This window comes from Mycteria americana, chromosome 1, assembly GCF_035582795.1.
Source record: "Mycteria americana isolate JAX WOST 10 ecotype Jacksonville Zoo and Gardens chromosome 1, USCA_MyAme_1.0, whole genome shotgun sequence".
Classification (NCBI taxonomy): domain Eukaryota; kingdom Metazoa; phylum Chordata; class Aves; order Ciconiiformes; family Ciconiidae; genus Mycteria; species Mycteria americana.
In genome coordinates, this window is record NC_134365.1 from 43,257,404 (window position 1) to 43,270,359 (window position 12,956).

The following is a 12,956-nucleotide window of genomic DNA, read 5'->3' on the forward strand; positions in this document are numbered from 1 at the left end:
AAGTGCAGAAGCTCTGGTAGCGTAATTAACTGCTAAATGTATTTATTGTATTCAAATATTAAAATTTTAATAGTTTTTCTGTGTATAGTTATTCAGTTGTTTGTTTTTTTGTGTTTTGTTACATTTAGACAGGGTCACTTATCCATGGTTGTACAGCTGATGAAATATGGGGCAGATCCGTCGCTAATTGATGGAGAAGGATGTAGCTGTATTCATTTGGCTGCCCAGTTTGGACATACTTCGATTGTTGCTTACCTGATAGCAAAGGGACAGGTAAATCTTAAGTAATATCATATTTAAATAGATTCCACTCAAAATTAGAATAGGAAAACAAATGAAACCTATACCTGTCATTCAGGAAATGCAAAATATTTGCCTGACTAAACATAAAAATAATTCAATGTCTTTTATTGTAGACTACCATATTGATGTGCCACCTGCTAACTTAACTTCCTCTAACAGCAGTCTGAGTACTTTGGCTTTAATTCATACCTGTCTAGTGCAGTATGTGGAAATTCTAGCAGTTATGCTTTTCCCATTCTTTATTTCTAATGAATTTAATATTTAAATGTTAACAGTGACAATGATAGCAAATATTTTAGAATTCTTCACAGAATCATCAGTTTATACACGAGTAAAGAATCTAATGACAAAGAGTTGTCATAGGTCATCTCTTTTTTTACACCTCAGTCCACAACTTATTGCTGTTACTAATTGCATGCATGTGTAAATTAAAAAAAAAAAACAACAAACCCCCAAACCTTCTTGCTATCTTCTTACATTACTGCTAGATCTGTAAAGTGTATATATAGCATGTGTATTCATTACTGTTCTCATTGTCTCCCATCCTTCGTTCTGTATGCTCAAAGACATGCTCACCTTTTTGCTGCTCACCCTGCATTATAATTTGTAGATTTACTCACCCACAGATAAGTGCCTGAAGCACAAGTTTGATTTACTTTGTAAACCATATAGAAAGGTCAAAGCGCTCCTCTCTTTTTACAGTCTTGCTAATGCTGTTCACACTTCCCTATTCTGCTTATTCTTTCAAATGGCAAGTGAGATACGATCCAAAGAGTCAGGGATAATAAAACTATGAAATCAGTGGGTTTGGTCTGTACAAAACAAATACTAAATTTGCTGCAGAAAATTATTTGTGCCTATACATGTAAAAAAAAAAAAACTATTGCTCCATACACTATTCAGTTTGTATCTGAGAACTGTTTGGTAAAACAGTATTTAGTGTATGATAGAGAGTAAGCTAGGCACAAGAAGAGGTTGATCATATATAATCACTATTTTGTAAGAGATAATGATTGGAGAGAAACGCTTTTTCATCAGGAACAAGTTTTGTATTTTGTTCACAAATTATGTATAATTGTATGTGGGCTTTATGTTACCAGAAAAATCTTGCATGTTATACTTGTGTGAACTTGTTTAAAACATAGCATTAATGAAGTATAAATGGCCTTTAAAATGTTCTACTGTGATTATGAAATCTCCCTGTAAATGTTTGTTTGTCCTCAGGTTTATATACAGGCTTGTCCTATTTATCTGGGCATATAATACTTCAGTCCAAAAGAAGCTCTGTGTGTTTACATGTGTACATACATAAACGCACAAAAATTGCTTTAAAATTTAAAACCTATTATCTTGGAAACAGCTCTCCGTACCAATAGTTTTTAGAAGGATAATCCTTATTAAATTCTCCCAAACGTTATCAAGTATGATTTTGGTATCCTTTCCATGCCATAAGCTTGAATTAATTTTAACAGTGACTTTTGGAAGCACTTCAAAAAGTTCAACTTTTAAATTATGTATTGATTTGTATGTTTAAAATATAGTAGGTTTAAAATATAATAATATCAATAGCATTGTAATAACAATCCCTAAACTCATAGTTCTCTAGCTATACTATATACAGTTACAGAAACTACATCGTTTCTGTACAGGCTATGGGAAATACATGATTATACTTTTTATTGTCCTTTAATAAGTACATATGAGGTCATTAATTCCATATTTTTGTTTCACCTCCTTTGTGATGCTGTGATTTGGGTTTGGAAAATTGAACTGCTTTTGCTTATGTGGGCTTACCCTATATACTACTTGCAAATTTTTTTTGCCTTTTGCCTTTACAAAGACCATGTTCTCTTATATCCAAAGAGTAGGCTTGCCCTTGTCGTGAACCTAATTGTAATACCTGTGTGGTAAATGACAACTAAATAAATGTCAAAATAAAGGTCAGTGTAGGCTGTTGTGCATTGTTAGTTCTGATCCTCATGTCTTCATGGACCTGCATGATCAGAGGAGAGCCAGCTTTCGTAACTGTGTAGAGAACTGACAGGTGGATTAAGAAGTTGCTCCTAATTGCTTCTTGTCCCTTCTTGAGACAGAGATGGAACCCAGCTTCATTGTTGCTGCTTCACTCTCTTCCGGGGCTGCAGCAGCCAAGGGTAAAATATCCAATCCAAGGCTCAAGCCCAGTCCTCTAGCTTCTGGAGTATAGTGTAGGGGGAGAACTCTTGGTCAGATGCCCTCTGGCCTTGGTTGGAAGTGAACCCACTTTCATGCCAGCAATTGCTACTCGGCCAAGAGGCAGCAGTGGCTGATAGCTGTTGCTTTTAATTTAGTCATGTCTCTTACAACCAGGTATTATTAGTCTCTGAAAATTCAGTATCATAACTTGCTCATGTTGTTTGTGTCAGTAGGTGGCCTGGGTCAGAATCAAGCCTGGGTACAGGATATAAATATAATCAGATAGCAGATAACAGCATCTGTAGCACAGTTCAAGGTTAGGTAAGATCATTTTAAAAAAATGCAAGAAAGAAAAACTGAAAAGAGCTTGAAGGCACTTAAAAATATTCAGAATTGATGCTCGTACTACTTGACTGCTTGACACTGTGCTTACGCTGCTTAAAATGCCAAAGGCATATCGGGGCCGAGCATACGCAAACATGTCACCCTGGGATAAGTTAAGATACAGATATGGTATGTTGGATGGTTGAATAATGTGTTCTCATCCTGTGGCATGTGTGAGATAACTTACCTCAAGCACAGATAATGAGTGACTATAAAGTTGCTAGTAGGCTAAAATCATGTAGTAAGAAATATTCCAGAGCTAAAATTATAGTTTAACTATTTCATACTCATAGTTTAACTGTCACTTATTCATCAAGTATGTGGGTTTTTTTATTCTCAGAGTCGCAATTTTGTGTTAACTACTGTCCTGAGCTACAGCCTAGGAGTAGTTGGCATCTAGGTTGGGAGATGCCAGTGTGGTATCAGCAGCCTTGGTTACTTTGGTGCTGCAGTCCATGAGCAGTGCTCCTAAGCACTGTTACCTCTGTTGGCACTGAGGATCGTTCTCTCCGCTGGGCTCGGGCCAGTGTAAGATGCTGAACCAAGTGTTTATTCCCTAGACCCAATCTACAGCACATTACTTACAGAATTATACGTCCAGTCGTGTTTCTTTCTCATGATTGTCAAAACTGACTCTGCGTGTGATGGACTAGAGTATTCAGAACAGAGCTTTTGTTATTTGAAAGAACAAGGTAGGTTCGGTTTTGTGTGTTACCTTGCTTGATGAGCCGCCTGTCGGTCTGCACCTGGTTCATTCCCCAAGAATCCTACAAAATCTCTGCTTCTAGTGAATAACTAGCACGTTTTTCCTAAATTAGGAAATGTTTCTAGCCTTACATCTCCCTTCCTGATAAATCTTCTTTAATATATGCTTTTAAATATGTCATCTCTTTAGAAGCCTGTTTCCCTTTCCCTGGGCAACAGTCCATGTGAGAGAGATCTTTTCCTTATGGAGAATAGGATTCTGAACGAGGGCATGATGGGTCTTTCTATGAAGGTCTGTGTTTTGTGAAATAACCAGTAATGGTTCTAAGAGGATCAAATTCCTGGTCCCTTTCTGTGCAATTTAATGCACTTCTAAGTGGAATCTCTTGATGCTTTTTGTGCTTTTGAAAAGGCCATATTGTATCACAGTACTGGTTTGACCATTGCTTGTTAAATGTCCTGGTAAGCCTAAATGCTGCTCTGATCTCTAGCTGCTATTCAGAATCCTACCTCATCAGCTATATTGCTTTCAGAAAGTAGTGTTAAGCAGCAGAATAGTTGCTACAGCTCCTTTCTGTGCAGGAAGCTCTTTCTCCCCTATATTTTTGCCTCTCCAGAAGCTTTTTTGTGGAATCTTCTATTAGTGTCCTAGGATTAAGTCTGGTTATCTTTGCATATGCAAAGTTGTTCTCTTTCAGAACCAGAGTTGTTCTATTTCAGAAACAAGTGAAAAATTTCCCAGTTGTAGTCCATGGAGTTCACGCTTGAAATACAGAGGGCAGCAGTATGTGCAATTTTTGATCGTTGCATCACTTAATGAAATCTTTGGTTCTTGCAGTGCTCGTACTGTTGTCCTAACAGCGTATCACCTTGCCATGAGCATTATCAGATTGACCTGTCACAGGGAGTTAAACAAGAAACTAATGCCAAAATGCCTGTTGATACGCACCAGAACAGAAAAACAGTCTCCTAATATGTACCTGCTGCTGAAGGTTTACTTTTTTGCCTCAGCCCTTTGGTAAAAAGCAGCAACACAGCTTCCTTCCTGAAATGCCACACTTGTTGTGTGGTTGTGGTAATGATCTGGCAAAATAACAAAGAATTTTTGATGAGAGGTTTGTTAGAGCATGGATCTGCTATCCACAACTATGTCCTCTTTGTTACCTCTATACAACAGTATGCAAGTCAATCTTAGTTGCTTTGCCTCTTGTTAAAGTTCCTTTGAAAAGGGATTTGCCTCAGCCCACTTTGTAGCTTAATATGAGTAATAGCTGTAGCCTGCCTAGGTAATATATGTGCAGGGAATAGTCTAGAGCTCATGGCTTTTTTTTTTTTTCTTTTAGCTGAGTGTCATCTAGTGTGCAAAGTATAGTTTTGATTTGTCAGGTAGAATCACTGAAGGAACTGTTTTTTTCCCTGCTGTTGGTCACAAAGAATTGCTTTTCTATATGAAATCTATAGATGAAAGAGTAATTGTTCATGTTACAGTAATTTTTACAATCTCCAGAATATGTTGTTCAGCCAGTGTGACCTGTGAATCAGTCATGCTTCTCAAGGATGAATGACCTTGAGGTTAGGCTACGGTTCTAATTTCCCTCATGATCTCAACAGCAGGAGGTTAAAGGGAGTGGCAACAGTTGCATGGTCCTAGTAGGCTCAAGAGGATCTAATCTATAAAAGTACTGGGGGCAAACAGGCTTGGATCCTGGTCTCAATGCGTGTAACTCTTGTCTGAACAAACAATACAATAAAGTAATGGTTCTTTTTCCTCTACATCAACTGTTTCTTAAATTTCTGATTTTTTTTTTTTTTTTTAATTAAGCAACAGAGTAAAACCTCGGAACTGTAAAGTTATCTGCAGGCTAGGGATGTTTTAAAAGCAATTATTTGGAAGAACTGAATTGGATTTTCAGGAAAACTTCTGCCTGGGTCAGGCTAGCAGTGCTGTGAGCGGGGATCCCAGGTGCTGGATGTTTGGCAGACTACTGGAGGGGAGAAGAAGGTTCTGGGGGTGATAGAAAGCAACATCATCCACTTTCTGGGTTTCTGTCAATAGTTTCTGAAGCAAAAGACTTTACTGAAACACTTTCAGCCTAATTTTCCTAGTAAGGACTGAGGAGAGTTGCATAGGAAATATTGACATAGCTTTATTGCCTCTAAGGAAAACTGTTCAGGTCTTGTATTAAGTTAGCTTAGAGTAATTTTGTTGGTGGTGGTCTGTGGAACTTGCCCAAATGTGCTTGAGAGTCTAATCTGCCTCAATGTATTTAGGAATTGCCAGCTTCCATGTTAGTGAGGCAGGTATCTGTAAGAGGAAAAAACGGTGTGGGTATTAGATCCTTTCTGATGGATCTAAGAGAATTGTCTGGATGTTGGTGTTTTGTCATTCTATGGCTATGTTCTGTTAAATGTAGTAATTTTTTTTTTCTTTTTATTTTTAGCCATCAGTTTAGTCACCACTTGATTATAGGTCAGTTTTATTTCTGGGTAGTTTGTTTTTGTTAATGGCTTTTGTTTAAACTTAAAAATTTTCTGGCATCCATTAACTTGATATCCATATATTTAAATACCTTTGGAACTGAGTGATCTAAGGAAAATTGCTTTGCAAGTGGAAAAATAGATGCAGCTAGCATTCAGTAGAATGTAGGATTCAGGCCATGGTATTTATGTTAATTTATCAAGTATTTTATTAAATATTGGTGCATTATTTTAGTTTTCTCCTGCTTTTGAGTGCAATAGTACACCATCTAGATATATCTTTTATGTTGAAAATTAATAGTAAGATAGAAATGACTAGTCTTATACAGCATGACTGTTCCTTAGTTTCCAGAATAGATTGGAATGGTTATATTTTTGCAATGGTTGTGTTAATGTCTGTTTTCATTTTTTAAATACTATCTTATTATGTACTAAAAGCTTGCCTGTTTTTCTCCAGTTCAGTTGGTTAGTCTTAAAATAATGCTTTTCTACTGGATCTTGAACATGCTTACTTATCTCACCAACTGTTTTTTTTTTTTCTTTTTTAGGATGTAGATATGATGGATCAAAATGGAATGACACCTTTAATGTGGGCAGCTTACAGAACACATAGGTAATATCTCACTGCAGTTTTGACTTTCTCTTGATGTTAACTACATGGCATATAGTAGTGACTGGTTTTGATTTTTTGGAAAGTTTGTTTTGGTTTAACTGGTCAATGTTCTTTCTACAATTGCCACTTTATCTTTTTTCATTTATGGTTGTTGTGAGTTAACCCCAGCTCAGCCCCATGCAGCCATTTGTTCACTCCTGCCCAGCGGGATGGGGAGGAGAAGCAGAAGGGTAAAAGTGAGAAAACTCATGGGTTGAGATAAAGACAGTTTAATAAATAAAGCAAAAGCTGTGTGCCCAAGCAAAGCAAAATAAGGAATTAATTCACTACTTCCCATCGGTAAGCAGGTGTATAGCCATTTCCAGGACAGCAGGGCTCCATCACCTGTAATGGTTACTTGGGAAGACAGAGTCCGTAACTCGAAATGTCCCTCCTGCCTCCTCCTTTCCCCCAGCTTTTATTGCTGAGCACGACATTATATGGTCTGGAATTTCCTTTTGGTCAGTTGGGGTCAGCTGTCCCAGCTGTGTCCCCTCCCAGCTTCTTGCCCACCCCCAGCCTACTCGCTGGTGGGGTGGGGTGGGGTGAGAAGCAGAAAAGGCCTTGACTCTGTGTAAGCACTGCTCAGCAATAGCTAGAGCATGGGTGTGTTCTCAACACTGTTTTGGTCACAAATCCAAAACACAGCACCGTAGGAGCTACTATGAAAAAGATTAACTTGATCCCAGCCAAAACCAGTACAATGACCTATTCAAGCGAGAGGATATTATGCAGAAGTACTCACTAATATGAACTTTTAATTTACAAAGTAAACCTTCCTGTGGAGATGATTGGACAAAGATGGTGTAAAATAACACTTCTCCAAAGAGCAAATTTGTCTGAACTAGATTCCTGCTCGGAAGGGCCTATCTCCATTGATTGTTGAGAGGAACATAGGCTAGCTTTTATGAATACCTACCATTACCAATGTTGTTATCCTATTTTATTTTCATCTTTTGTAATGTGAAGTGGAAATATAACATGTTTTGAACTTTGATTGTTATCTGCCAAGTATATAATCATGTGCATGCTTTTACAAATCTGTTAATACTGTTAGGTTTTGGTAAAGGTTAAAACAGAATTGTATAATAAATGTGTTTCATGACATCCCAGAACAGGCTGTCTTACTGAGCTCCTTTAAAAGTTAACAGAATTGTGGTTGCTCTTTGGTGGGAAGGGAATTCAAGCCATTCATAATCATCAGCAAAAAATGTCACTTTGCTATTACATAGTGTACCTGATCAATGTTCTTTATAGAAATCAAACTCATTAACAATAAGTTGGTACATATTTGAGTTCATCTTCTGTAGCTCTAACAAGAATTTTCTTTTCTAGTGTGGATCCAACCCGATTACTACTTACATTTAATGTTTCTGTTAATCTTGGAGACAAATATCACAAAAACACAGCATTGCACTGGGCTGTGCTAGCAGGAAATACTACAGTTATTAGTCTTCTGTTAGAAGCTGGAGCTAATGTTGATGCTCAAAATATAAAGGTAAACACTTGGTCTGTTTTTATTGTAAGTGGTTTGAGGCAGAAATAACAGAGCCTGTGATAAATCTCAAGAATAGATTATTATTGTGGTGGGATCATGAAGATGGAGCAAAAGCCATGCCACTAATGTATAATTTGGGAATCAGTTTTTCCTAACCGTGATGCATAACCACTAAATCCGCACCTTCAAAAGTACTCACGTAAATAATTTACCAATGGCTATGTGCAAATATATGGGAGTGGGGTGTGCAGTTAGACTGCGTGCATGAAGACCCATGCATTTGGATGCAAAATTGGAAATCTGACTGAATGTCTTCTAGTGAAGTTCTGGGGTGACTGTCTGTTGGAGTGAGATGTGAGACATTTCTGTCCTCTTCCAGAGAGATGACAAATGCTCTAGTATGTCTCCCAGTGGCAGTAAGGAAGTTGGAGGCCTTAAAGTACCAGTAGGAGTAAAATATGAAAACAGGCTCTTTTTTGCATCAGAACTTTAAGTTGCCTGATTACTCTCCCAGAACCTTTTCATGATGAAGCTAGATTCAGCACTAACAGAGCCCATCCCTAGCCTATGTTAGACTAGCCAAACAGCTGTTACGATTTATGCCATAGACTTGGAGTCTGTAAGAGCTTCTCCAGCAGGGGAAGGTACGCCTGTTGAACTTGGTTTTGTCCATTGCCTCCAGACTATCCTGTATGTCAAATTAATGCGCTTTACCACCCAAGCTGTTTCTTCTGTGGTGTTAGAGAAGAAATTGCTTTTAGAAAAAGAATTGTCTACTCAATTTTTCTTCAAATATTTGTATTTTCCACTTAATGAGTGTTAGAGATGGAGTGGTTACACTGGAAAATACAGCTGTAAATCTACATTTATAAAATATTAAATACTTAATTAAATTTATTTGACCTTTCACCGTTTTCCCTAATGATTAAGATGGCCAGGGCCTATTTTGCTTGGCCACAAGTGGTAGAAATATGCTAAAAATATACATACACATATCCATTTTCTTGAACAGCATGGAACAGTCTTTTTAAGGGTACAGTCAGATTTTGCTAGTAGCTTTCTAGGTGCTACATCCACTTTAGAATATCAGAAATAGTGATGATCATGAATGAAAACTCATTAGAAAAATCACATGGCTTTTCATGAGTTTAAAACAAATCAACTAGCCTCTTGCATGTACTGATGTGAATATATAATAATTATTCCTGGTCTGTAAGGTCAGTCATGTGGATGAATTATGCTTCTAGTCTTGCTTCTTGTAAACTGTTGAAAAGCTTTTTTTCTATGCCACCTAATGGTAAAAATTAAGGTACTTTTGTGGGGAAAAAAAAAATCAGTGTGTCATGCCTTGCTTCCCTTGGCAGACTGATTAGTGTGATTAGAGTTTTAAAGTCATCACCTTACCTACATTTCTGGACTCTTATGAAATCCGTAATAAAAATTCATATGTTTGGCCAAATGAAAAAGTATCTGCTAGCCTGAAGCAGTTCCTGGTCTCTTCTTCTTTATTGACAGACAGCAGCAGTCAGTAGACAAATAGGTTTTTGAACCTGCTGGATCATGATATCTTTCCAGTCATGCCAGAAGACATGTGCCTGGTTTCATTAACCACTGCCTGCCTTCTGCAGTGGAGTCTAGGTTTCTTGCATGCCTTCTCAGGTTTCTAGGACCTTCAGAGGATCAAAATCATTCTAGCAGTGGCAGTTTTGCCATCCTGCCAGTGGCTTTATAACAGATGTTGATTTGGGTGATAGTAAATGTATAGGAAACATAAGAATTAGGTTGATTTTTATGGGTATATAGAAACTCAGTTTTGTGCTTCTCCTTTGACTGTTCAGCAAAAAAGTTTTCTTTGTGCTAAAAAACAGTTGTTAAGTGTCTGGCTCATGTTTCCCCAGAAATAAAAGGAATCGCGAAAGGCTCCTTTCTGATGCAGTCACTTCCACCAGATTTCTGCAGCACTATCTAGTGAAGTCCTTTTCTCAGATAGTCCATGGAATTGACCAAGAATAGTGGTAAGACAGCTAAGGTTAAAGAAATACATTGGCTGAAAGCCGTTCATCTTTTTCAAATTATGAAGTGGCTGAAATATTAGGTGCAAGCTTTGACCTTGTTGTTATCAGCTCTAGGCAGTCTGTGTTAGAAAGGCGCGTGCTGCTGGCCGCCTAGGTTTGGAACAAATTGGAACCAGTCATTTCAGTAAGGTGCTCTTTTTACTTTGCATGACAGTTTGAGAAGTATATGAACAATAGCACTCTTATTGTAGAATAAAGCTTGATACAAGCAGTGGGTTTGTCCTCTTTGTGTTATTTATCCTCTTTATATTATGCTGTACAAGAAAATAATACTTCTCTTTTGATAGTAAGATACTTTCTTTTTCCTTTTTGAGAACTGGATTACAGTTGGAATCTGCTTTTCAGTAGTCAAAGTAGAGTCGTGTTTTTGTTTGGTTGATTTTTTTGTTAAGGAAATTATCTGCCACACCAGTAGACAAGATTGGGCAGATGAGGACAGGATTTCATAGGGAGTCAGCTTATCACTGGGGGTCGGGGGGAAACCGGTAAATTTTATTTAAACATCAGCAGAAGCTCCCTTTTTACTAGAGTGATAGAGACATAAAAGAGCTTTTATGATTTAAGGAAGATGTTTGGTTTTTTGGTTTTTTTTTTTTTTTTTTTTTTAAATCTGTTAATGAATCAGTGAATGGACTTTAGATGTAGTTTCTTGATTATGCAGTGTATTTGTAGGCTTGTCTGTGGAAGTCTACATGTAAAGTTTCCTGTGGTAATGACTCTTCAGATTATTCTTTCTGTCTAAACACCTTACTATTGAAGCCTTGTTGCTTGCTAGTAAACGAAGTGTGTTACTAGATTAAGTTCCCCGATTTTTTTTTTTTCTTTCTAAGCAAGTCAGCCATCCACCACCCCTGCTAATACAAGGAAAATATTAAAATGGCCAGATGATGAGAGGCATAGTCAAAGACTTCTTTAAAGCTCCCTCAATCTTTTTATCTAGGCAGTTCCTAGGTGTCTCATGGCCCTCTAGTGGAAGGGATGCTCAGCTGGACCCCAAGACAACTTCAGGATTTACTTGGGAGATCAACTCCCAGAGGGGATTGCTTGTCCACAGGTAATCTTTACAGTCTGGATATATAAGGTGATATTAAAGCAACAGCATCTCTGGAGTTTTCCAGATAGTAGCAATTCAAGGTGCTATTACATTTGTGATGAAGCAGGCACCATAGTTTGATTTCAGGCATTTCTGTTGAGGATAGAGTTAACTTAATCTGTTTCCTAAACATCTGGCTAAATAACTTTGAAGCCAAGTTAAGTCAAAAGTTTATTCTTTTTTAACTGATTTTGCTAGTTAAACTTCTCTCACAGAAGGAGTGCAAGATCCTGTTAAGTAGCAAAAAGCTTCACCTCATAATCTGTAGTCTATGCTATTTACTCTCCTTTTAGAGATTTGGAGCAAGATTTCAAAGGCAAAAACGGCAGTTAAGTACTCCATTCCCATTGTCTTTCTATGGGATATAGGTAGCTAACTGTACTTTTTAATCTTTGAAATCTCTTCTGTCTATAGTAATTATTGCCCTTTCTGGGTAATTTCAGTTTCTGGTACCTGTCTCACTTTTTTTTTAGGAGGGGGCCGAGCGATGGAGGATTCAGCCATTTTTCAAGCCTCCATGAATGGTTTGTTTAGGAGGGGAGTTAACTCCAGTAGAAGAGAGGAGGAGTCAAATGCAAAACTGAAGCTGGAGGTACCTGCAATTGGTTGTCTCTTGCCTCCTCTATAATTTTAGACCCAGTCAATAACTTTCATTTAGCTCTCTTCCTAAATGTTTAAAAAGCAATAAAATCAAATCAGTTTGGTAAGGACCTTTGGCCCCTGTATCTCTCTCTGTCTCTCTCTTTTGCTTTGTCTATCAGTCCTCTCTGAAAGCAGGGAAAGAGAAAGCATGGACCATGGCTGGCTTAGCACCCAAAGTATGTGAAGCACAAGCTAAGCATAAAAGCTCAGAGTTTTGGAATAAGTTGAACATGAGCAGTTTATTCTTTCCCGTTTTCTTCCTAGGACTTAAGTAACTGAGATGAATATAAGAACATTAAGCTTGTGGAAAAAATTCCTTATAGAAACATTCCATGATATTAGTAACTTCTCTCTGCCAAAAAGGCAGAGAATTAACTGAGAAGTCAGGCTTTAGACTGGGAGAGTTTCCATGATCCAGTGGGTCACGAGTTCTTATTCTTTGCTTGATTTCTGCTGCCTGTCAATAGCTGAGGGGGAGGCACAGTCTTTCATTTACAGACAAGTAGACTGTGTATAGAACAGTGAAACATAAACGTGTTATGCCAAAGGCAACAACTATTGCTATGTCAGGACTTACATATTGTCAGGATCACACATTTAATATTCTACTTGTCCACACATGTATAGTTATGAGAGAGTGAAAAAGACTAAAAGGAATGAATGATGTTTGGTGTCAAGTAAGCTGCAGAGCAAAAAGTATGCCAGAACGTAGATTAAACTGATTTAAAATGTATTATTTTTACCTGCCAATCTTCTGTTTCAAAAGCGCTCTGAATGCATTTTATTTTTAAATTGGATGTTTCCCACTTTTATACTCCTGGCAGGGAGAATCACCACTTGATCTAGCAAAACAGAGGAAAAATGTTTGGATGATCAATCACCTACAGGAAGCAAGACAGGCAAAGGGATATGACAGTCCATCCTTTCTGAGAAAACTAAAAGCTGATAAGG

The 12,956-nt window shown here is 37.6% G+C and overlaps 1 protein-coding gene across 1 annotated transcript in view; it reads left to right on the top strand.

Annotated features, from left to right (window-relative positions):
• Nucleotides 1–12,956, top strand: part of ZDHHC17 (zDHHC palmitoyltransferase 17) — a 78,182-nt gene that overhangs the window by 36,793 nt on the left and 28,433 nt on the right. Inside the window, exons 5-8 of the mRNA XM_075495875.1 lie at nt 129–273; nt 6,594–6,658; nt 8,033–8,195; nt 12,830–12,955. Coding sequence (XP_075351990.1) covers nt 129–273; nt 6,594–6,658; nt 8,033–8,195; nt 12,830–12,955 — 499 coding nt within the window. The remainder of the gene's footprint in view (nt 1–128; nt 274–6,593; nt 6,659–8,032; nt 8,196–12,829; nt 12,956) is intronic.